The sequence below is a fragment of the Miniopterus natalensis genome, chromosome 7, assembly GCF_054644295.1.
Source record: "Miniopterus natalensis isolate mMinNat1 chromosome 7, mMinNat1.hap1, whole genome shotgun sequence".
NCBI lineage: Eukaryota > Metazoa > Chordata > Mammalia > Chiroptera > Miniopteridae > Miniopterus > Miniopterus natalensis.
Window position 1 is genome coordinate 76,244,150 of NC_142087.1, and position 24,481 is coordinate 76,268,630.

Sequence of the window (24,481 nt, forward strand, 5' to 3'; positions counted from 1 at the left end):
CTTCTTAAAACGAAGGGATTCAACAGTGTGCATCTGCCTGATATCAGATCTAAAGGGCATCAGGTTTATTCAAATAACAAAAATCATAACAAAAGGAGCCACGTACCTCTTGCTATTTCGTAAGTGAAATCTTCCCTTGTACACAACCTATAAAAATTTGTTTTCACACCTTCTTTCCTAGTTTACCAAAACCAATGGATCTATTTAATCCGTTTTAAGAGCATAGATTTTTAGTTTGATGAGGGGCACACACAAATTTGTATTAAACAGAGACTGTATTTGAAGAAAATATGCCAAAGTGAAACAAACAAAGCTATTTTGGATCAATTATACAGCTACTGGTGTTCCGCAGCCTCCTAAGTCAAGCAACACGTCCATTTACCAGAGGTTTGGATTTTCACCTGTTTGTTGGTCAGGACACATCCCGTGTTTACTGTGGTGAAAGATGCTAGTCTCAGGCTGTGCCCCGGAACCAAGCCCCGGGCCCACTGCGCCCCTAGTCCTTTCCCTAGGACGCAAGTACACAAGCCGTGAATTTCTCAGCGGGCCAGGCTGAGCGCGTTAGCTTGATCTCTGCTGCCACCTACAGATCAAGCTGCACCTCCCCCTACGCAGCACTGAGACCGAGACATCTGTGGGCATCCAGGAGGGGCGGGGCCCCAGCATCATAACCTGTCCACGGAGGAAAAACGAGCGTTCCTCTTACATCCCGCTGCAGGTGAGTTTGCCTTTTTATTATAAAACTACCGATAAAAGGAACCACACAACGTATGAGGCAAACATAACCAACCACCACCCAGGTTAAGAGCTACAGCCTCCCGGCCTCCCAGCGCCTCCGCGCACCCATCCTCATCTTAACCGTCCGCACTCCACACATCGGGTTAGTTTCAGGTCCATGAGGTCTAAGTAGCTTAATAATTGCATCGGAAATGGACCAGTCTTAGAAGCGGAATCCATCATAAAGAAGCTAATCCTACTGGACAGAGCAGTGCTCAGTGGACCCCCACCTTGGAGCGACTGGTCAACCTGCCCAGTTGATGCTTGGGAGGCAGACGGCAACGTGGAGAGGCGTCTCCACAGCTGCTCTGGCGCCTGCCCTCGCACCACAGTGACCGCAGCCATGGCCTCCGGAGGCCTGTGAAGTTGGGGCAGCCATGCCCAGAGCTGGTGACTATAGTCTGGCTTGACGGCCTCACCCAATAGGCTGGGCAACGGCATTTGCCTGGAATTCCAGACGGCTCACCGCCTCTCTGCATGAATCAGAGGCACTGGCTGGGCTCCAGGGAGGTCTCCAGCTGCCCCACAGAGACCAGGGGGCCGAGCTGTCCCGGGGCACCGCTTTCAGGCGGGAAGGTGACCAAGTCCGAGTTCTTGTTCTCACTCTGGTCACTGTGCTGCTTCATGTGGCATCTCAGAGAGTCGTCCCTGACAAACGCAGCACCGCAGGTCTCGCAACGGAAGGCCCTCTGAGTCACTATTTTGGCCACGTGCACAGAGCTGCTGTCGCGGGGCCCTTCTTTGCCCTGCGGGGCCCGGTTCTCCGTTCTGGCCTCGTCCCTGTGCACCTTGTCAATGTGCTTGGCCAGGCTGCTGGGCCGCTTGGTGTCGAAGCTGCAGAAGTCGCACTTGAAGGGGCGGTCCTTGCAGTGGACCCTGCTGTGCACCCGCAGGGCAGCCGGGCTGGAGCAGGAGTAGCTGCACTCGGGACACTTCTCGGGGTGGTCGGCCTGATGCAGCCGGCTGTGCTCCAGGAGGTCAGCCCGGTCCCGGCCCTGAAAGGTGCAGTGCAGGCACTTGAAGGTGTGCTTGATGCGGATGTGGGACTTGAGGTTCGCTTTCATGGTGCAGCGGACGTCACAGAACTCGCACTTGAAAGGCTTCTCCCCCGAGTGCACGATCATGTGCCTTTTCAAGTCCGAGCTGATTTTGAACTTGGCGCTACAGAGCCAGCACTGGAAGGGGGTGTCCCCTAGCAACGGAAGGTGTGTTTCCATTAGAGCAGGCAGTCAACACAGAACTCCCCCCAAACATGCGTCAGAACACTTGGCCGCAAAGGCAGTTGGGTCTTCTTAACTCCAGCTGCCTGTAATCTCCTAATAACACCATTTACCATGTGTATTAACTCGTGAATCCTCACAACAGTTCTGTGAGTGGGTACTATTCCTCCCCCCCCCCCCCCATTTTACAGATGGGATAACTGAGGCTCAGAGAGGTCAAGTTATTGATTTAAATAGCAGGGATTTGAACCCAGACATCGTGGCATCCAAGTCCATACTCTTCAAGAGATACTCCAGTTTCGATTCTAAACTCTCTTTTAACCTGGCATTCCAAAACTGAACTTGAAAGAAGGAAGTTACAAACTGATCCACATCCAGCTAGGACTCAGAAACACGCTTCCTCTAGTGTTTAAGCTCAATTACATCATTTTATTGGCTTGCACTACTAGTGAAAGTTTCACAGTTTTACAACTACAAGAATGAGTTTTATTTATAGAAATAACACATGAATATGGCAGCAGGGGACAGACGTTGAAAAGCTATAGCCTCCTTTGTACCCCTGGAGGCACTTTAGTTCTTTTAGAGGTTGTTACTTTAAACATCAAGCCAAGATGAGAATCTCACTTATCCTACACATGCACCCTTTCCCCCTCAGCATCCTCATGCACTGTTGCTTGTGATTTGGGCTCTTCTAGCTTTACCTTCCAAACTGAATGATAACCTCATGACTTTTAGTCCATAAGCTTAAGAGGTTTTTTTGAGGATCCCCTCCTCTTTCAGGAATAGCTTTATTCTCACATTTAAGTTCAATAACATCTGCATTCTGAACTGTGAATTCTCATGCTTTAGTTGTTTTCAATTTAGATTCAAGCTCCACTAAGTCATCTCTTAACGTCATCAATGAGTTCTTTGACTTTAAGCAGAACAACGTATAATGACATCAATTTTACCACAGGCTAGTTGATGCAAACAAGCGTTACGTTCCTATCAATGTTATAATGAAATGATGTTGAATGAAAGTGTTGTTTGAGGCCCTGCAGTAGAAATCATTGATATTACGACCAGGATTATGTCCACCCCCTTTCAGGGTCACTGTCACATGTGGGCCAGTGGATAGTGTTGCCAGCATCAAGGTTGAATTGATGCTCTTTTCCTACACGCTCATTCTGGGCCACATTTTATCATACATGCTTCTTGGCTACACTGCATTTCTTGAGGGGAAAAAATCGCACCATGATCTCAATTTGTCCAGTCTCTTAATTATGTAAGCATTTACATGGAATTTCTAATGGATTTTCTGAATTTCTGATCTGTTCATTTTTTTCTCTTAACCTCTTATACAAACATCACCCTGATATTTCCCTTTATTACAATCCCAGTTAGCTATATTCAGATATTCGCACATAAAATACCTCATGTCAAATTTTTTCTCCCTTGTTTTGCTAGAGTTTATCTTCCAGTACCTTCCACTAGAAGGATGGCTTAGAGAAAAATCTGAGTCCTTGCATACACTTTTGTCTATCCTGCCTTCATACTTGAGACAGTTTGGTTGGGTATAAAATTCTACATTCAAAATGATTTTCCAACTTTGAAGGCACTGTTTTGCTGTCTTCTAGAAGCCACTATTACTGAGAAGTCTTTCTAGGTATAGACTGCTCCAGCCACTCCTTTAGCCCTGCTTGGCATCTTGTGACACCTTCACTCCCAGGACCCCTTAGCATTGTGAAATTCTTTTTCTTGTTTGATTTTCTCACTTCTATTTTCTTTTCTCCCTAAACCTAGTCAGCAAGCAGACTTCCAGCTTCTTATTTTTTCTGTTTTCCAACTCAATTTTTTTTTTTTTTTGGATCTCTGGAATTTTTTTTTTTTTTTTTAAACTTTATAGCCAGCAATCCTAGTTTTAATTCATGCCTTTGTTTTTACTACCTTTTCACGAAACTGTTCTTGGATGCAACATTTCTGACAGTGGGTAGATACCAATTGAAACTGTAAAATTCTTGTCTATCACCCAAGTACTCTGTTAGCTTCAGGATTAGTTATGTGTTAGACTTGGTGCTTTTTATACCATCATTTTCCACAAATGTCTCATAATCCATAGTTGATACTTTGTTTAGGAAGAGTGGATTGGCTTAAGGATTAGACATAGGTGCCATAGATTTTACCTGCTGGGTAGTTTGGGCCATTTTGCCAATAGGCTTCAGCTTCTCTGAGCTCTGTGGCCTTGGCGGTCTACAAGTCCAGAACTCTCAGGATAGCTAGACATGATTGGAAAGACTGGCTCCTGACTGCATGGTGCCTCCCATTTGTCTGTTGGGAGAGTTTTCTTTACTCAATTTTAGATGTCAACGTATTTCTCTCTGCTTGCCATCTTCCATGAATTCACTGAAAATTCTCATTTTATGAATCTCCTCATGAGCCTCCCAACCCCCATTTTTCTGTACCACAATGGGTTATTTGGGTCTATCGACTGATCGATCATTATTTCAATGCGGGTCCCACAAAGAAGGGAAAAAAAAGCTCTTTGCAAAGTCTAATTTCTAGAACTGGAAGTCTGTGATCTGCAGTTCCATTCAACTGATTTTGCTACATGTTTCTGAATTAAACTATGCAATCAGAGTTTAAGAGAGATAACTGAAACATCTAGCTTATACTTCAGATTATTCAAGGTACATCTTTGCATCTTCACTGCTGTACTGGGTACTCACCCCAGCTGTATTCTATGCCATCAAGTTAGAAAACCCAGCTGTCAGGTTTTCAAGTTTTGATAAAAACTACTGTCCTAGCAAATGAAAAAATCACAAGCTTCACAATCACCACAGAGATTCCAAATTTCTTTACTTAACCAGCAAGGTGTTTAAGTTGTGTTTTAGGTAAATAAAGGTTAAGAAACTGGCAAGTCAGGCACAGAGGTTTCTGGGTCAAGGACTTACCTGTGTGGGACCGGAGGTGGACGGTGAGCTGGCTGGAGTTGCGGCTGGCGTAGGGGCAGAGCTGGCATTTGTACGGCCGCTCGTCGGAGTGGATCCGCAGGTGCTTTTTGAGGCTGCTGCTGTCCACAGCTGCGTAGTCACACAGGTGACACTTGTGGGGCTTCACGCTGGTGTGGCACCGCATGTGCATGGTCAGGTTGTCCTTGCGGCTGAAGCACTTGTCACAGAACTCACACTTGTGTGGTTTGTCTCCTTCAAATATATAAAAGATTCAAGGTTGTACGGGCTCTTCTATCAAGATGACTGTAAAGACATTTGACCAAAATGGTAATCTAGGCACATGTGTCTGCCTCTTCCTTCTGCTCAAATGCCCAGAGATAGAAAGATACTTAAATCTAGATTATCACATTGGGAGAGGAGAAGGTGTGCCATCCATTGATGGCCCAGAAATTATGAAGAACCTGCCATGGCTGGTGTGGCTCAGTGGTTAGAATGTCGGCCTGTGCACCAAAGGGTCATGAGTTTGATTCTCGGTCAAGGGCATGTACCTGGGTTGCAGGTTCAATCCCCAGATCTGATTGGGGCGCCTAGGGAGGCAACCAATCAATGTCTCTCTCTCACATCGATGTTTCTCCCCCCCCCCCCCCCAAAAATCAATGGAAAAAATACCCTCAGGTGAGGATTAACAAAGCAAAACAAAAAAAGAAATTATGAAGAATCCTAAAGGACAGATTAGATAAAACCAGACTGAAGGAGAAATTCATAAGCCAAACCCCATTTGGGAAAATGTGAATGGCCACAAAAATATTCGGGATAAAAAGTGGCAGGTCTAGGTGTCTTAGAATAGCTTTCTAGCTCACTAGTTGATGAACCATATAAAGAATGGTCAGGGCCCGGCCAGGAGTGGCTCAGCGGTTGAGCGTCGACCTAGGATCCAGGCGATTGGGGTTCGATTCCTGGTCAGGGCACATGCCCGGGTTGCGGGTTCGATAAATGACTCTCTCATCATTGATGTTTCTATCTCTCTCTCTCCCTCTCCTTTCCTCTGTCTCCGAAATCAATAAAGATATATTTAAAAAAAAAAAAAAAAAACGGTCAGGAGGATATCTCCCAAACTGCAAGCAGGAATGGTATCTACCCTCCCATACCTCCCCTGCCCCCAGCTATTGGGAAATGAAGGTGCTTAGACCAGAGAAATAATGCAAAAGCCCCAAGTAGCTAGAGACACTCTGGAAGAACCCCGTGCCCAGAACATCTCTAACCACAGAGTGTTCCTTTCCTCCCCTACAACCACTTGAGACTGATCACATCCAAACACAAATGATTCCACCCAGGAACCAAATGCCTGGGGAAAGCCAGAACCGGGAAGACATGCCCAAGTCAATTTGCTCAAGGTCACATGCATGGTTGAAGGAGGGATTTGAACCTAGGCACTACAGCTCCAGTAGCTGTGCAGTAACAGCTATACTGTGCTGTCACAGCCGCCTTTTTTTTGGACATGCCCAAATCACGAACTTGAAGTTATAAAAGCAGTTTTCATTCCCATAATAATTTCTATTCTCTTCCAGAAAGGATAAAAAAAAAAAAAAGACAAGATAGAGCTACAGAATCTCCCAGAAGGCTGTCCAAAAAGACAACAGGAGAACTACAAGAAAAGTGAAGGCATGAAAGGTAGTTCTAGATTGTGTAGGGCAGAGCAGAGCAAAGCAAATTACTCCTCAACACTAAAAACAGCCATGGGTATTAAGACACCTTATCTAGAGGCAGGGTGGCCAGGTTCAGAAGTCCAGAACGAGAAGCTCTTAAAGCTTTGAGAAAGAAAAATGCTCCGATTGCCCGGCCGGTGTGGCTCAGCAGCTGAGCAACAACCCAGGATCCAGGAGATCGAGGTTCGATTCCCGGTCAGGGCACATGCCCGGGTTGCGGGCTCGATCCCCAGTAGGGGGTGTGAAGGAGGCAGCCGATCCATGACTCTCTCATCATTGATGTTTCTCTCTCTCTCCCTCTACCTTCCTGTCTCTGAAATCAATAAAGATATATTTTTAAAATATGTGTTTTTTTTTTAAAAAAAGCTCAGGTCAGCAGACAACACTAGATGGCAGCAAGATGGGAAAAAAATTTGTCAAGTTGTACAGAAATTATTTAAATAGAATCCTATGCTTGAACTAGCATTCAATGGAAAAAGAAAAGCCAGTTGACTCAGGGTATCATACTTGAATTGTGTATACATCAGAAAAAACAGAAAGGGAAGTGTGGGGGAAAAAAGGACAACACACAAAATAAGATGAAAATCAAACTAAATGTAAGTACAACAAACATAAATGGGTTAAACTTCCGTTAAAATTTTCAAGGAGTCAGCTTAATGTGCTTAAGAGACCTAAGTAAAAATGACAGAGTAAAAAATGATAGAAAAACATTCTAGAAAAATGCTAAAAGCAGGAATATCAATTTTAATATAGAAATTGTGATGAACACTACTAGAAATTTCATATTAAAGAGGAGAGAAAACTCACCAAGCAGATGTGAATCAGACTTTTATGAATCTAACATGGTCTCACAAAAGGTTTTCAAAAAAGTCAACTGAAAGTTGTAGGACATATTTATTTTTAAATTTATTTTTACTGTTGAAAGTATTACAAATGTCCTTTATCCCCATTGATTTCCTCCCCACTGTACCCCTCCCCCCAGGCCTTCACCACACTATTGTCTGTGTCCATGGGTTATGCATATATGTATATAAGTTCTTAGGTTAGTTTCTCCCCTCCACCCTCTTCCCTCGGAGATTCGTCAGTCTGTTCCATGCTTCCATGTCTCCGGATCTATTTTGTTCATCAGATTACATATGAGTTAGATCATGTGACACTTGTCTTTCTCTGTCTGGCTTATTTCGCTTAGCATAATACTCTTCAGGTCCCACCATGCTGTCTCAAAGAGTAAGGGAGTCTTTGTTTTTATAGCTGCATAGTATTCCATGGTGTAAATACCCAAGAAAATACTTGATATGATTTTAATTTTCTTGAACTTGTAGAGACTTGTTTTGTGTCCTAACATGTGGTCTATCTTTGAGAATGTCCCGTGTGCACTTAAGAATGTATACTCTGCAGCTTTGAGGTGAAATGTTCTGTAAATGTCAATTAAATCCATCTGATCTAGTATGTCATTTAGAGTAACTATTTCCTTGTTGATTTTTAAAAAAAAATGTCTTTATTGATTTCAGAGAGAGGAAGGGAGAGGGAGAGAGAGAGAAACATCAATGATAAGAGAATCATTGATCGGCTGCCTCCTGAATGCCCCCTACAGGGGATGGAGCCCAAAACCCGGGCATGTGCCCTGACTGGGAATCGAACCTTGATCTCCTGGATCATAGGTCAATGTTCAACCGCTGAGCCATGCCAGTCGGGTTCCTTGTTGATTTTTTTGACTAGAAGATTTTAAAGTCAGTGGGGTGTTCAAGTCCCCTATTATGACTGTATTGCTGTCGATCTCTCCTTTGAAGTCCTCCAAAAGTGATTTTTTTTGTTTTTTTGTGTGCGTGTTTTTTCAGCCTGTTTGAGTTTTTTGTTCGGGGGGGGGGGGGGGGTGTCTCTTACAGGCAGCATATATTTGGGTCTTCTTATTGTAGAACATATTTTAAAACAATTTTTGTTCAAGAATCCAAACCAGATTACAAACCTCCTAGGGATGGACAGTGAGTGCCATGTATCAAAAATCCATAGCCTATCACTTTTAAGAAGAAAGTTTATAGACTTAAGTTCATTTGAAAAAAAAAGACAAAGCAAGTAAACCATATGCAAGTCAAGAAGCTAGAAGGAATAAAAGATTCCAGCACTTGATCAATAAAACCAAAACTGGTTGTTAAAAGGGGAGGTTTGCTCAAAAAGAGAAGATTCCAACAGACCAGGGTTTTCAATCTGCACTACTGCCATCTTGGGCAAGATAATCCTTTGCTGAGGGATAATCCTGTATACAAGATAATCCTGTACATTGTAGCATATTTAGCAGCATCCTTGGCCTCTCCCCACTAGATGCCAGTAGCACCTCCTTCCACAGCTGAGTCAAATACGTCTTCAGATATTGCCAAATGTCTCCTGTGGAAGGAGGGGTATAAAGTCGTACCTGGCTGAAGACACAGACATTGGAAAGAGAAAGGGGCCTACTGATTGACAAAGTCAATCCCAACTATTAAGTAGAACTTCACCCCAATAAATTTAGAAGACTCGATAAAACGGATTCCGGTCTAGGAAGATACAAAATTACAAAGTAAAAGGGATCAATAGCCATGTAAAAAGTTGCCATGCCAGTGATGCACCCCGAAGCAAGTTGTTTACTCCCAGGAGAATTCTGCTTCCCTGTCCCTGTGACTGCAAGCTTGGGTGTGTGACGCTCTGCCCACTGAAATGCGATGAGTCACTGTTAGACAAATGCTTTTACGAGTCAGTGTGTCATCTGTCACACTCGTTTCTCTTGCCCAAGATGACCTGTGACATTCCAGATCGTGGATTCTGAATTTGGGACTTGCAGATAAAATGCAGAGGGTCAAAGACCTTGTGTGGGAAATGACTGCCTTTTTGTTTCTAAAAACCTCTGAAATGTAGCCTTTCTTCCTGTTTTGAATGGGGTTAGCAGACCACGCTAATAATGGTACCTGAGACCCTCCTGGATAGACATGAGCCATGTTCTGACACTGCACTTCCTGCAGTTCTCAAAGTGTCATTTATGTTCATCACGGCTCCATAATGGAGGGAATTAGTAGACCAGCCAGGAGATCCTAACAGCTTCTCAGTGCTGCTGCGAATACTATCTGGGGGGGTGGCAGGGTGTCATTAAAATGCAGATTCGCCCTCCTTCCAGCTTTGAGATATAATTGAGATATAACACGTAAATTTAAGGTATACAACACGATGATTTAATATTTGTGTATATTGAGTGATTATTATCTAACCTTATTGTGGTAACACCTCCATCACCACCAATAATTACTTTTTTGGGGGGTGAGAACATTTGAGGTCTACTCTTAATGACTTTCAAGTCTATAACATGATACACTCTTATTAACTACGGTCACCTCCCTGTACCTTAGATCCCTAGAATGCATTCATTTTATAACTAAAAGTTTGTACCCTTTGATCAGTATCTCCCCATTTCTCAGGCTGCACTTATAAAAACAAAAAGTAGAATACAGTTTCTGACTCAGCAGGCCTGGGTAGGGCCTGAGATTCGGCATCTCTAACAAGCTCCCAGGGCATGCTGACATCTCTGGTCTTTACCACACTTTGGGTCTCAAGGATTTAGCATATGAAAATATCATACATTTAACTTTGATAGCAATTGTACTGAAATATAGTTTTCAATGTGATTTTACTACATTTATTTATTTTAGAATTTAAACATTTTGTTAAATTTATTGGGGTGACAATAGTTAATATGAACATACAGATTTCAGGTGTGGATTTCTAAGATCTGTATATTGCTCTGTGTGCCCACCACCCAAAGTCATATCTTCTCCTGTCACCATATATTAAGACCCCTTTCACCCCCTAACCCCCACCCTCTGGCAACCACCACACACCTACATTTAAAAACATTATTCTGGAAAGGGTCCATAAGCTTCACAAAGTGCCAGGAGCCCACAGCAGACAAAAGGTCAAGACCGCCTTCATCTGGCATGTTCCAGACAGAGGCTGCCCCGCCAGCTGGGCCCTGGAGAAAAGCCACAGGCACAGAGCTGTGACTCACGGAGGGGGGTGGGGGAGACGATGGGATGAGCAGAGCGGCGTCCAGTTGCCATTGAGATCGGTAGTGTCATCTCAGCCTAATCTACACCCCATCTCCATCCTCTGGAAAAAGTCAAGCAAAGAGAGGGTGTAGGCACAGTCTATCAAACCTAGAAACGTTTCCACATTCAGTAACTGTTTAACAGCATAGGGAAAGAAAAAATGCCTCAACTGGCTTCATGAGAGATTAACTCGGATGTCAATCTGAAGAAGACATACAAAGTGATATTACAAATGCAAATATTACAAATCAACCTCCTTTATCAGGGGAGAGAAATCCCACAGAACCACCTTAAAAGGAGCAAAGTATCTGAAATTCAGCCACCACTCTTGATTAAAGATGGTGACACCAGGGCCTTCCTTTTAGAGAAAGAATATAATGATAGCTCAGTTCCCCTGCTCCTCCTCAACCCCGACCTAGAGCACCTAGACCAGGGCGGGGGCATGTCCGGCCCGCGGGCCCCATATGGCCCGAGAAATCATTTGGCCTGGCCCTGCCACGGCAGCCGCAGGCAGGACCTGAAATTCAATAAATCTAAGAGCTTTTTCCATAGCTAATTAAAAAAAAAAAAGTCTTTATTGATTTCAGAGAGAGGAAGGGAGAGGGAGAGAGACAGAAACATCAATGATGAGAGAATCACTGATGGGCTGCCTCCTGCAGGCCCCCAACTGGGGACCGAGCCTGCAACCCGGGCATGTGCCCTGACTGGGAATCGAACCTCAATCTCTGGGATCACAGGTCGATGCACAACCGCTGAGCCACGCCAGCTGGGCCATAGCTAATTTTTAAGTTGATAATTTCGTATGGCCCAAGAATGTTGTTATAAATATCCAAATGGCCCTTGGCAGAAAAAAGGTTCCCCACCCCTGACCTCGACCAAGGCACTCAAGATCAAGTAGAGGGACAGAAAGGAGAAAACTCATCATTTGTATACAATAGTCTACCCAGACAATGCAAAAGAAACAGACTTGGATTATTAGAGTAAATGAGAGGAGAGCAAGGGGCCTGGAGAGATCACTCAAAATTCACTTTTATTGTTGTTAATTCTCACCTGAGGATATTTTCCCCACTGATTTTTAGAGTGGAAGGGAAGGAGGGGGAAAAGAGAAAGAGAGAGAGAGAAAGAGAGAGAAAGAGAAAGAGAGAGAGAGACACTGATGTGAGAGAGACACATGAACAGGCACAAGCCCCAACAGGGGCTGGAGATTGAACATGCAACCCAGATACGAGCCCTTGACCAGGAATTGAACCTGTAGCCCTTTGGTGGGAGGGTGGATGCTCTAACCACTGACCCATACCAGCCAGGGCTCAAATTTCATTCTAAAGCTGCTTCTGCTGCAAACTGCAACACACGAGCTGTCTGACAACCAGCGCTTGTGGGGAGGTCGCGGTGCAAACTTGATCCAGGCAGCACCATTGTGATTTGAAACAACAGACAAACTATGTCATTTTGTGAGTTGTTGTTTTTTGAGATCTGTATTTGGCAGAATGAACTATGTGAGCCTGTCTTTTCAAGGAAAGTGACCGATACTGCAATGATAACATTTGAGCTCTAAAAATGAAAGTTGGGATTTCAGAGCATACATCCGCTACCCGTGGGCTTGCAGCTTCCTGGTTCTTAGATTTTAAAAAGGAGATTGGTAACTTTAACAAGTGTTTTTTCCCCCTGTAGCATAATGAAATGAATCAACATTTGGAAGAATTACGTAAGTTGGTAAACCAGTGTTTCCCAAATGACCAATGCGTGACATGTCAAAAGTCAAGCTTGGGTGAAATCATTCAGAGCAGCAGACCGACCAATGGATTTAACTGAACAGCTTGAAAAGTTTACGGCTATGTGGCTGCAGATTCTACTTAGCCACTGATCTTTAAGAAACTACCATTTGCTGTGCTGTGGTCTGGTGCTCAAGAAAAATAATTATCTGAAGAGGCGATCAACATACCCCTCGCCCTCCATTTCCAACCACAGGGTGGGCAAAAGCAGGTTTACAGTTGTTTGTATGGAAAATAATGCAGTAATTAATACATAATAATGTAAGAATAAACTGTTCCACATACAACTGTAAACCTACTTTTGCCCCCACTGAGGCCAGATTCTCTGAATACGCTTCAACCAAAACAACACATGACGATGGACTGTAGACAGACACAGCTGTGAGGATCCAGCAGACCATTAATCCAGACATAAGAGATTTGCGAAGGTATAAACAATGCTGCTTTTTGGTTTGGGAAATACTTTTTATACAAGTGTCATGTTAATATAGAATGGGCTTACTGTTATTTTTAAATGAATAAATATTTCAAAGTTTCAGATTGCTAATGCCACAACTATAGGTAAAATAAAAACTCTTTGGGGGCGGTCCTTCAGTTTTTAAGTGTAAAAGGATCTCAAAATAGTGGTTTGAGAACCACTGTTCTACCTACTTGGCAAAGATCAGGCTCAAGTCTTAAATCATCACCCACACATACGTGGGCATCCCTGCCTACCACTTACAGCCGGGCCAGAGACACCATCTAGCCTACGCATCTTGTCCTTTCTCTTGGTTAAGAGAACTTTCTCTTTGCAGCCTGGCACTTGGCCACACAGATTCAAAACTTCATTCACCCAAGTGATATGTGTAACTTCCAGGATGTGTCTTTAAGGTAGTAGTGAGCCATCTCAGATCATGCCAGTGAGAGTATATCCTTGCGATGTCAAAGGAACAAAATTAAGAGCCTCAGTCCCTGAAACCATGGGGCCAGCCACCACACTGAACTTGGACTGTGTTGCTGGACAGAAATACTTTGTTTTTAAGCCACCATTAGTTGGATCTCACTATTTCACTAACCACAAGGGATACTACTTCTGGGTCATGCCCTGAGGGAGAGAAGCTGTGAGACCCCAGGCCCCTCTCCTACTTTTTACTGGTTAAGAGATTCACAGAACTGAAGCTGCTGCCTTGGACCCAGAGAAGTAGCCTAAGTATACATTTATTAAAGGAGCAATCGGCCTGCACCACATCTGCACCCCTGACTCAGTGTACCCGCCAAGGACAGGGTCTTGCCTATACTTTCTGGACCCCCATCACGCTCTGTGTTACTCCAATAAAACATTAATCGAGGCCCTGCCTCTCTCTCTAAGCCCACCTGAGCATGCGGGGCCTGACGATGCTTCCTGTAGCGCCCTGTAGCGCCCGTCCTGTGCACTGCAGGCTTCTGGCAGCATTTTTGGCCCCCACCCACTAGATGGCAGTAGCACAGCCACAGTTGAGAGCAACTGCTCCACAGTTACCCTCAGGGCAGTCACCTGAAGTTGCCTAAACCTGCCAAGTTGATGGGTCTCATTTTTGCTCGAATGGCTTCTGCAATTCGCATGACCTTACTGACACCGTCATCCCAGCGGCCTTGTCTCTCAAGATGAGGACCAACCATTCCTTTCACTGAGGGGCCTCTTGTGGTCCCCGCTTCCTGGGAAAAAACTGACCCTTCATTCTCTTATTTCCATAGCACAATGCCCAGGTCCAGGAAGCTGTCCTACTCATGGAGCTGCAGAGTTTTAGCTGGGCATATGGCTGCCCTCCTTGGAGCCACTTCCCAGGCCCCCCTGATGCTTGATGTGGCCAGGTCTGGGTTCTGCTCATATCCCACGAGCCACAAGGTTTGCTGCTTCTGGGGCACTGCCCAGGGGAGGGAGGCTGTGAGCCCCCTCCCCCTCCCCCTGGTTAAGGAATCGACCCGGAGATGAAGTGCTATGTTAAGGACAACAGAGCCAGTCTACCAGCTGTGGATCTCTTGCTTCTTAAACTATATCTGAGAGAAATAAACCTGATAATGTTTAAGCCACTTAGTTTGGTTTCTGTAAGAGCACAGAGACCAGTATCCTAACTCATACAGCCTAGTAGAGGGCCTACACTACACACAAAGGTTGGCACAACTTTGTAAAGAGCCAGACAGTAAATATCTCAGGTTCTGTGCACCATCCCGTCTCTCCAGCAATTACTCAATGATGCCACTGCAGGGCCAGAGCAGCCACAGAAAGAAGGTAGACAAAGGGGCATGCCAGCAGGCTGCATCTGGCCCACGGGCCACAGTGTGCCGACCCTGGCTGTAGATCAGGGAATTCCCCTGCTCCAGCATCTTATTTCTCTGTGTTCTCAGCACACGGTTACACCTTGGAAAGCACCTTTAAGAAGCAACCTCATTGCTCTTATCTAAGGTTCCTATGGCTACAGGCTCCCCCTCTGCCAACCTCATCTCACGCCCATTTAAACAACAACAACAACAACAACAAACATTATCTCAGTAAATTTCCGAGGAGCAGACTAGCTGATTAGGTCTGGCTGAAGGTTTCTCACTAGGTTATAATTAAGATGTTGGCTGGACCAGCAATGATGTGAAGGCTTGACTAGGGCTGGAGGATCTGTGTTCAAGTTCACACAACCTCATACCCAATTTTGCTCCTTCCAAGCCTTGGCAGCTAGATCAAATCCCTCTAACATAGGTTCTTCAGCACTCCCCTCACCTCTGTCGCTATCATTTTTTTGCCTGTTTTTTACTTCTTAGGTCACAGCCCACCCCCCTGGACTGTTTCATGAGGCAGAGACCGTGATCTGTGCTGATCACCACCATATGCACAGCATTTAATTCGAACCCTTTCCTTGGGGTGGTGGTTTGTCTTGTTTAACACTAAAGTTCTGAGCCAATGAATGGACACCTACCCGTGTGGATTCGCAGATGGCGGTCCAAATCTTTCATGCCATGGACAGTTTTGAAGCGGCAACCTGGAAGAGAAGGAAAAACCCAGCGCTTCTTAAAATATAACCCCAGGAAGGAAGGTACTACGAACTGAAGTCCTGGTGAGGCCGGCGCTCAGCACTGCTGCCCCCCAGGACCCAGAGGGGGCGAGCGCACGGGGATCCGGGGGAGCGCGTTCCGCTGGGTCCCGGCAATGGGGCCATGGCGCTCGGTGCGCTCCTGCTCCCGCTCCCCCTCCTGCTCCACCTCTCCCCCTCCTGCTCCCCCTCTCCCCCTCCTGCTCCCCCTCTCCCCCTCCTCCTCCCCCTCTCCCCCTCCTGCTCCCCCTCTCCCCTTCCTGCTCCTCCTCTCCCCCTCTCCCCATCCTGCTCCCTCCTCCCCCTCCTGCTCCCTCCTCCCCCTCCTGCTCCCCCCTCCTCCTCCTGCTCCCCCCTCCCCCTCCTGCTCCCCTCTCCCCCCTCCTGCTCCCCCTCTCCCCCCTCCTGCTCCCCCTCTCCCGCTCCCCCTCTCCCCCTTGCCCCTTTCTGCTCCTCCTCTCCCCCTCTCCCCATCCTGCTCCCCCTCTCCCCCTCCCACTCCCCCTAACCTGGGTAGCAGCAGTTGAAAGTCCTCTCTCCAAGGGTGGCCGTTTGTTCCTTTGACTCGGTGGGAGGAGCCGCGACAGGGGCCTTCTCAGCATCACTGCTGTCGGTGGAGGGACAAGTTGACTTTGGAGCATTGTTATCTAGTTCTGAAGCTGAGATGGAGACAAAAAGAAGCGTCACTTAATTTCTCAGATATAACCACCATGGCAAGTCTTATCATGGAGCAGGTGCAGGCTTACTCCATACTCCACCTCCCCTCATCACCTCTCCAGAAACCCCAAAACGTTAAAAACTGACGTACATCCGGGTCTTACTAAAGTCACCTTTCTCTAATGACCAATTTCCAGGAGATACAGGGGGTGAAAGAACATGGAATCATGACAGGGACGCGGCTGGCAAGATCCAGACAGTAAAACTTGGCAAAAGCGCTTCTCAAAGACCTAGTTTGTTAGATAATTTCCGATCCATCACAGGCCACTATTTCATAAAAGGTAATAAACACAAATTAAGAGAAAGTGAAATAAGACAAAAACAAAAGCCCAGACGTTATTAGAACAGAACGCTGGATGTCATGGCGATGTCAAACTATTTTTAAATGCTTACTCTCAATTTCCTGACTGACTTTGTCTCAGTTCAGTAACAGGTCACAGACCATGATTCAAGCACCACCAGAGGATCTCCAGGACAAAATGCAGGCATTTCAACAGATAACTTGGAAGATGGGGGGAAACCAGGGGCTAAAAGACTTGAGGTGATGGTCTGTAATGTCAGGATTTTGATTCTGATTTAAACATATTATAAAAGTATTTAAGCCTGGCTGGTGTGGCTCAGCCACAGAACATCAACCCAGGAACCAAGAAGTCACCAGCTCAATCCCCATCAGGTGCCTGAGTTCAGCCTCGATTCCCAGTAGGAGGTATGCAGGGGGCAGCCGATTGATGTTTCTCTTTCATCGATGTTTCTATCTCTCTATCCCTTCTCCCTTCCTCCCTCTAAAAATCAATAAAAACATATTAAAAAACAAAACAAAAACCCATTTAAGACTGTGAGAAGATGAACCCTAAGTGAAGATTTCATGAGGGATTTTTTTTTAAGGTGTGAAGATGGAATTAGTTTTTAAAACATTCTCATAGTTTAGGGATGAATATTTGTAAGTTGCATATATGTCTGATTTGCTTCAAAATGATCCAGGGCAGGGAACAGTTGTATAGAGGAAATAAGACTGGCCACGTGTCATTCATTGTTGAAGCCCAGCTACGGGTACAAGGGAGCTCATGTCATTCTATTTTTAGTAAGGTTGAACCATGTGAAATCAAGGTTTTCACGGGTCTACATGCTCAGACAACAATTTCATATGGTTTGATCTAAATATATAGTTTTTAAAATTTCTATAACAAAGATTAAATACTCCAAAAGAGGTATTAGCCATATCTGAAGTCTTCAAAAAAAAAAAAAGCTTGACTAATTTATGAATTATAGGCCAAGGTCTGGGATTTTTGTTTGCCCAAGTACAGAAGGTTGATTCCATTTGCCTTGAGGGTTTATCAAGGTAAACCTTCTCTTTGGGACACTGTGCAGCACATTGGCGAGGGCTTCAGTTCTAGGCAGAGTTTGCTTAGGACACTACTAGCTTTGTGCCTACTGACAACTAACTTAACCTTTCTGAGCCGAAGCTTACTTATCTGTGAAAAGGAATCGCTGGCCTGTCTCAGGGTTGTTAAGAGATGGACAATGTATATTCTCAGCTGGAGGTCCCTTAACAGGGTCTGAACAAGTGACCCAGTCCTGTGGCTCTCCACTGGGGGTCATTTTGCCCCCAGGGAACATTTGGTGATGCCTGGGGACATTTTTGATTGCCAGGATCACGTGCATGAGAGTGGCGTCTAGTGGGTAAGACATCCTACAAGGCACAAGATGGCCCCATACCTGGATCAGCATCACCTGAATTATGAGTTAAATGTAATTTCCAGGAGGCGGGTGTTAGGGTAGACTCTAGGAGCCTGCATTTTAAAGTACTCCCCGAGTGACTGTCATACTACTCTAAACCTTTGCTACTCAAAGAGTGGTCCACAGAGCACTAATGTTAGCATAACTGTGAGCTAGTTAGAAATGCAGAACCTCAGGCCTCATCCAAGACTCCAGGCCACTGTCAGAAGCAACCTGCACTTTAACAAGATCCCTAGGCGACTGCTCTGCACATTAAAATTGGAGCAGCACAACTCCAAGCCCACGCTTCCCTAACACGCGTGCATCAGAATCACCTGGAGGGCTCGTTAAGACAAGGTGTCTTGGGCTCCACCTCTCGAGTTCCTGATTCAGTAGGTCTGGAGTGGAGGCGGCAATTTTTCTAACAAGTTCTCAGCTGCTGCTGCTGCTCTGGAGACCACACTTTGAGAACTTCTGCGCCGTAAGGATGGACAATGACTCAGAGGCGATGCTCAAGGTCACAGGGCTAGAGGTTTTCAGCTGACCAGAACCCATACTTGCCGTATCTGAAGCGCATCACCACGCCACTCAGAGGAAAAACTCCAAACCTGTACTACTTAGCAATTCCCATTTTAAAAAGAAACCCATCAAACTCTTGAGTATTTTAACCCCACAGAAACCAAGAAAGACTGAAAAGCTGAAATCTAAGTGAGAGGCTGTAAGCACAGTGGCTTAGGGATCAGACTGGGAAGCCAGCTAGTCAGTTTCAAAATCCAGTTCTATCATTACCTGTGTGATCCTAGGTAAGTTACTCAACTTCACTGTTCCTCAGTTGCCACACCAGTGAAGTGGGATTTAGCTCCTAACTTGTAGGTTTACAGGAAGATTATTAAATTTAGTGTAAGTTTACAGGAAGATTATTAAATTTAACATCTGTAAAAGAACCTTGTACACAAGTCAGCACTAGATAAACATTGGCTTTATTCACTGGAGTTTACACATGTGAGCCACCAGATTCTTGGAGAGGGAATTGCACTGTGCAATGCAAACTTCAAAATAGGCAGAAGGGAGGTGGATGGGTTCAGGTTATCAGAAAACTGTCCAATAGCTATCAAGGGCCACCCAGTAGAATGTAAGGGAGGGGCGTGAGGGACGTCCCAAAGGGACGTCCCTCACCTATAGACATCCAGGGAAGCCCATTCTCCTGGGACAGGTACAGCTGGGGCAGAGAGAGGCCCTTCTAGCTTGAAAGGGGGTGGGGTGCACACATTTTAATTAGAACCTAGTTTAGCACAGTGGACATTTTTTAACCCTTTGAGAAACTGATGTTGTTTTGTAAGGTTGTTTTCCTGCCCCTCCGTTATTTCTTTTTTTTTTACTGGCAGTGATTGAAGCCTACCAATTGACCTACTCCATTATACTTCCTCCAAAAGTGACTCTGGTCACAAAGCCATTTATTTGCAAGAGTAGCCCAAACTAAAAAAAAAAAAAAAAAAGCAAGCCCTTGGTCGGCACCACAGACATAAAACACAGGTGAAAACACCCCATTAGTTGGAAGGCTGCATTTCCTCTGCTCCGGTGGCTGGTGTTGAGGTGTGTTTGGGGGAGTGATTCTGATTGTGCCCTGTCCTGCAGGGGCACCCCAGTACTGCACAATACAGAACACCCTACCCAATGCCCTCAAACACAGGGCACGGCTTCAGGACCAGGGCTGCTTGCAGGAAAAAAGAGTCTTCAATAATTGCTTCCCCCTAAGGATTCAACATCCCCAATAACTCCTCAATTCCTCTTTCAGGGGATCAGCCCCCACCCCAGAAAGACCCTCCTTGTCCAACTACCTGTCCCCATTCTAGGCGTTGGGCACAGAGGCAGTTAGGGCGTTTTGGTTATGGCAGTTCACGCAGCCAAGCTTTAGTTTCAAATACAAACTATTAATTTAGGAGTGGCCTGGTTAAGATTTTTCTCCTAGGCCACCTCCTTGGGAGTGCATGGTCATCCAAGCAAGCTGCTGGGGATCTGAGCCTTCTCAGAGGAAAGGCCCGAGGGCCCCCTGCCCATGAAAATGCAGGGAAAGGGGAAAAAACAGTGAAAACTCCTCTGGCTACTTCCTTCCAAAGAAAAAGGGGTCAGCCGGCCGGCGGGGGGGGGAATCAAGCAGCAACCTACCTCGTCTTAATGCGCGCCAGAGCGTCAGAAAGGGAAGCGCTTCAGAAATGCAGATTCCAAGACCTCACCCCACCCCCGACATTCCAAGGGGTGGTGTGGGGGATGGGCCCCTGAGAGTAGCCGCAGGAATCTGACCAGTTGGCAAAGCTCCCTACTACCCGAAGGCGCCGGCTCCAGGGGCCTCAAGGTGAGAAATATTGTCCCGAGGTGTTAGGGGAGCCGAGGGTCGTTCCGCTCCGCCGGGACCCCTGCAGCCAAGTGGCGCTCGAGGGGAGCCTGGTAAGTCTGACTGTGGCACCGCCCTGAGACGACATCCCCTCCCCAAAACCGCTCCGCTTCTCCAGGGTAAACGGCAAAGTCCTCCAGGAGCCCCGGCGCCCCCATCACCTCTCCGACCTCTTCGGACCCGCGTCAGGGTCCAGCCCGCTGACGCCCTCACCTCTGAGCTCGCTGCTCCCTCGGCCTGGAATGCCCTGCCCCGGGCCATCTCCGCGGCGCGCCCCTCACAACCTTCAGGGTTTGACCCACTCTGCCCTCTCCGCGAGGCCTGCCCTGGACAACGGGTGTGAAAGGCGCCGCTGCCCCCAGAACTGCCTCCACTACTTTTAGATGCCCCCCCCCCGGGCGCACCCCTAAACACCCAGCGCCCCCGGGCCATCAGCTCCAGCAGAGCCGGGATTTCGTCCCCCTGTTCGCTGCCGTGTCCCTCTCTAGCACTTAGCCGCGCGTACCCGCCGGGGCTCAGACATTCCCCCGATATTTCTCCACCCTCCGGAGAGCCGCCGGGCGCGCGGGTCTCAGAGCCTCCGTGCCAGGCGCGCAGCCCAAGCCCAGCGCCGGGGAGCTCGGGGACCCGAGTCCCGGCCGACGCACCCCGAAGACAGCCTCGGAAGGGGTCTCGGAGCCTCCTGGCAGCGGATTGGGAGACGCACCGCCGGGTACTAGCGTTTGGGGGGAGTGGCTGAAGTCCGGGCAGACAGCGGAGTAACTTACCCCCGGGGGGAGAATTTACAAGGTGGGGGGAGGGGCCGGGGCGCCGAGGCCGAGCCCCGAGACGCGTGTCGGAAGCTTCACCCACTCTCCCACGCCCGGTGGCGGAACCACGCACCCGCGCGAGTCCGAAAACACCCGAGAAACAGCCTCCAGCCCTCCGGCGGGGCGCCCGCAGCGCTACTCACCCGACTCCCCGGCCGCCGCCAACTCGGGGCGCGCAGGCTCCGGCCGCGGCTCGGCGCAGGGGAGGTGCTGGGGCTTGGGCTGCTTGCGCCGCGACATGGCGAGGCTCCGCGCGCCCGCCGGTCCCCGCCAGTGGCCTACTTCATACACCCGAGTCTCCAAGTTCGGAAATTACGCCCCCCTCGGCCGGAGCGCGCATGTCCGGGCGCCTCTGCTCCTCGGAGCTGCGCGGTTTATCCCGAGTCCCGCCGGCCGCCTGGCCCGCAGCCAAGGCCGCGGGGTCCTGCGGGGAGCGGCCCGCGGCCTCCCGGGCCCCACCGAGCCGGAGCTCGTTAGAAATGCAGACTCTCGGGCTCCGCCCCAGACCCGCGGCATCAGAATCTGCATTTTAACGAGCTCCCCAGGTGATTCGCATGCACATTAAAGTTTGAGAAACCTTGTGCGCATTTTAACAAGATCCCAAGGTGATTCGTGTGCCCATTAAAATTTCAGAAGCACAGCTTTCCTCCAACTTTAATGTGCGCAGGAATCACTGGGGATCTCGTTAAAATGCAGATTCTGACTCAGTGGGTCTGGGGTGCGGCCTGAGCTCCTGGATTCCTAACGAGCTCCGGGGAGATGCCCTGGCGGCGGCTGAATGGGCCGCGCTTTCGGATTCTGACTTAATTGGCCTGGACTGAAACCCGGGCACTTGGGAGGGGGGGGTTGTTTTTAAAGCTCCCCAGGTTATTGGAGAGGTAGCCAAGGTTGAGAGAGGCACGACCTCCGCTCGTGGCTCTCTCGACCTTGGCTCCATGTTCGGGTTTTAAATGACGCCAGAGTGTCCCCAACTGCAGGGTGAACCACTGTTCCTGGAGAAGCCGATTAAAAACACAGATTCCGAAGGTTTTGGCTTCGGGCGGCGGCGCCCGGGAATCTGTATGTCTACACAGCCAGGCCCGGAGTCTGAGGCCACACGCGAGCCGGGAGATTAGCCTTCGGGCCCGGGGCGCGGGCCCCGCCCCGCAGGTGACTGGGGCGTGGTCCTCCGGGGGGGGGGGGCGGTTGAGCTAATTGGCGTTCGTGCTCCGACTGGCTGCGCCTTTGATGAGACCCGAGGGGTGCAGGGGAGAACCCCTCCTTGCACCAGGTGAACGACGTCCTACGGGGAGCTGGAAAGCCACCTCCACCCCCAGGTGTGCGCCCGCTCCCGGTGGAGCTGCTGCGGAAGGCGGGGCCGCGCGCCGAGCAAGCCCCAACCTGAGAATCACGTGGAGCCTTATTTCAAAAGGCCCAGGTTCAGCTCTGAATCCGCCGCGGGCCTGGGAACCTGTATTTCTGACTTTGCTGCGGGGGTAGTGCTGCCCCGTGGGGTTCCGCAGCGTCCTGGAAAAACGCCGGCTGGGAGGTTACTGAGGTTGGCCAACCCTAGGGGACCGCCTGCGAGAAGGGCATTTTTCTGTTTCTTAAAAACTGAGCTGTTTTTCTCAACCTTCCTGTTGATTTTCAAGCTGTGAATTGATTCTAGAGATATCTGTGTAATGCGAGGTGAAGTCCCTGGGGGTTAAATTAAAAATATATATATTTAAGTAATTTTAAAGTTTTCTTTGGGACGTGTGTACATGTAGCTACACATAAACGTAATGCCATTTGAAAACATCCATATGTGCTTGGGTATCTTGGGTCTCCTTCTGGAATGTCTCCGAAGGCTACTGGATACAATGGGGACAGTGGTTGCCTCTGGGGAAGCTGAAAGGGGGAGGACACCCAGCTTGGAGGATGGGTGACATCTGACACCCTTTATACCGCCTGAGGCTTGAACCTGTGTGTTTGCGTGCATGAGCTCTCAGTACTCTTCAGCTCAGGGATGTACGATAGGATCAATCAATCCTTGCTACAGGGCACCTTGTCCTTACTGATCCATCACTGGCCTGTATTTGGTTGCTTGTTTGTTCTTAGTTTTGGGTGGTGGTTTCCCTGGTGCTTTCCCACATTTATTAGATTACTAAGATCATCTAAATTGCCATCACCGGCATTCATCCATTTTGACTGGTGTGTAATATTCCATGGTGCGAACATACCAGAGTTCATCCATCTGCTCTCCTGTTGATGGGCATGTGGTTTGTTTCCTGGTCTCTGCCATGTGTATAGTGTGACTCTCATCTATGATCTCTCTAAAAAGTGTCCGAGTTTCTTAAGTGAATGTCCACACTGGTTGAATTGTAGGTGACTAAGAGATAATGGCACACGTTTATCTCTGCCCAGCAGTGTAGGAGATACTGTGGAGCCACATGCTGTCTTAATTTTTGCCAATGAAGTTGATATACGGTGATATTTTACCATGACCTTGCATTGTCCCTGCGTGCAATGTTTCAGTAAAAAAAACAAGTAAAATTATTCATGTTTTTCACAAATGTGACAGCAACTGATTAAGTTGGTTTCGTTTTTCGAAGGCACTGCTTTACTATTTTACACTACATGCACTCACAGTTGTGGTGCTAAATTAAGTTTACTGCTGTGTTTGGTTTTAACGGCTTGATTTCAAGGGTCATAATTGAAAAATTGAAAAACCTGTAACTCACAGGACATAGAGATCTAAGCGAAAGCAAGGCATCATTGGCTATACTTAATAAGTTAGGATTCTCGTTTCATCCCATTCACCAATTAAAATTGACTAGTCTTTTTTTTTTTTTTTCTCTCCTAAATCCAGCTTGTAAATTTTCACCTTCCCTGATAATAGGTCTGGGGCTTTTGCAAGTTCAACTGAAGAGGGTACATCATATCTTTAACTAGTGGATTTCAAACTCATGGAGGCTCTTTATTTGGAAGATGTTCAGATAGATTAGAAATTCTGTTGCTAAGTTTAAATTCGCAGATACGGGTGTTTGTCATAATTTTAAGCAGCAGGATCAAGGGGTCAAGGGGATCACGGCCAAACATGCATTTCAAAATACTTTTTCCACAGGACGTTTCTCTTGCAAACTAGTTACTTCTTCATTCTTTATATATCACCTTTATCTCGAATTTTTTTTTAAAAAATGGTTGTTAGGTCGTCCCCTTTCTTCATGGAGAAAGTCAATAAATTTTCAATGCTTGTCACTTTGTACAAGAAAAATGGAGAATACTTGTAATTTTGATAACTCTTAAGTATTTTGCCAAGACATAAACAGTGCACCTCTGAACTACACAAAAGATTGTCCTGGCCACACTCTAC

General features: G+C 47.2%; 1 protein-coding gene across 1 annotated transcript; it reads right to left on the reverse strand.

The window, feature by feature from the left end:
* Positions 1-256: 256 nt before the first annotated feature.
* LOC107536078 (zinc finger protein 64) lies at positions 257-21,443 on the reverse strand. The gene is made up of 5 exons (XM_087819172.1): positions 21,291-21,443; positions 16,023-16,172; positions 15,400-15,462; positions 4,928-5,179; positions 257-1,969 (listed from the first exon to the last, which is right to left on the reverse strand). Exons 1-5 carry the CDS (start codon positions 21,385-21,387, stop codon positions 1,260-1,262), a joined length of 1,272 nt encoding a protein of 423 aa, XP_087675298.1. The 5' UTR covers positions 21,388-21,443; the 3' UTR covers positions 257-1,259.
* Positions 21,444-24,481: the final 3,038 nt, after the last annotated feature.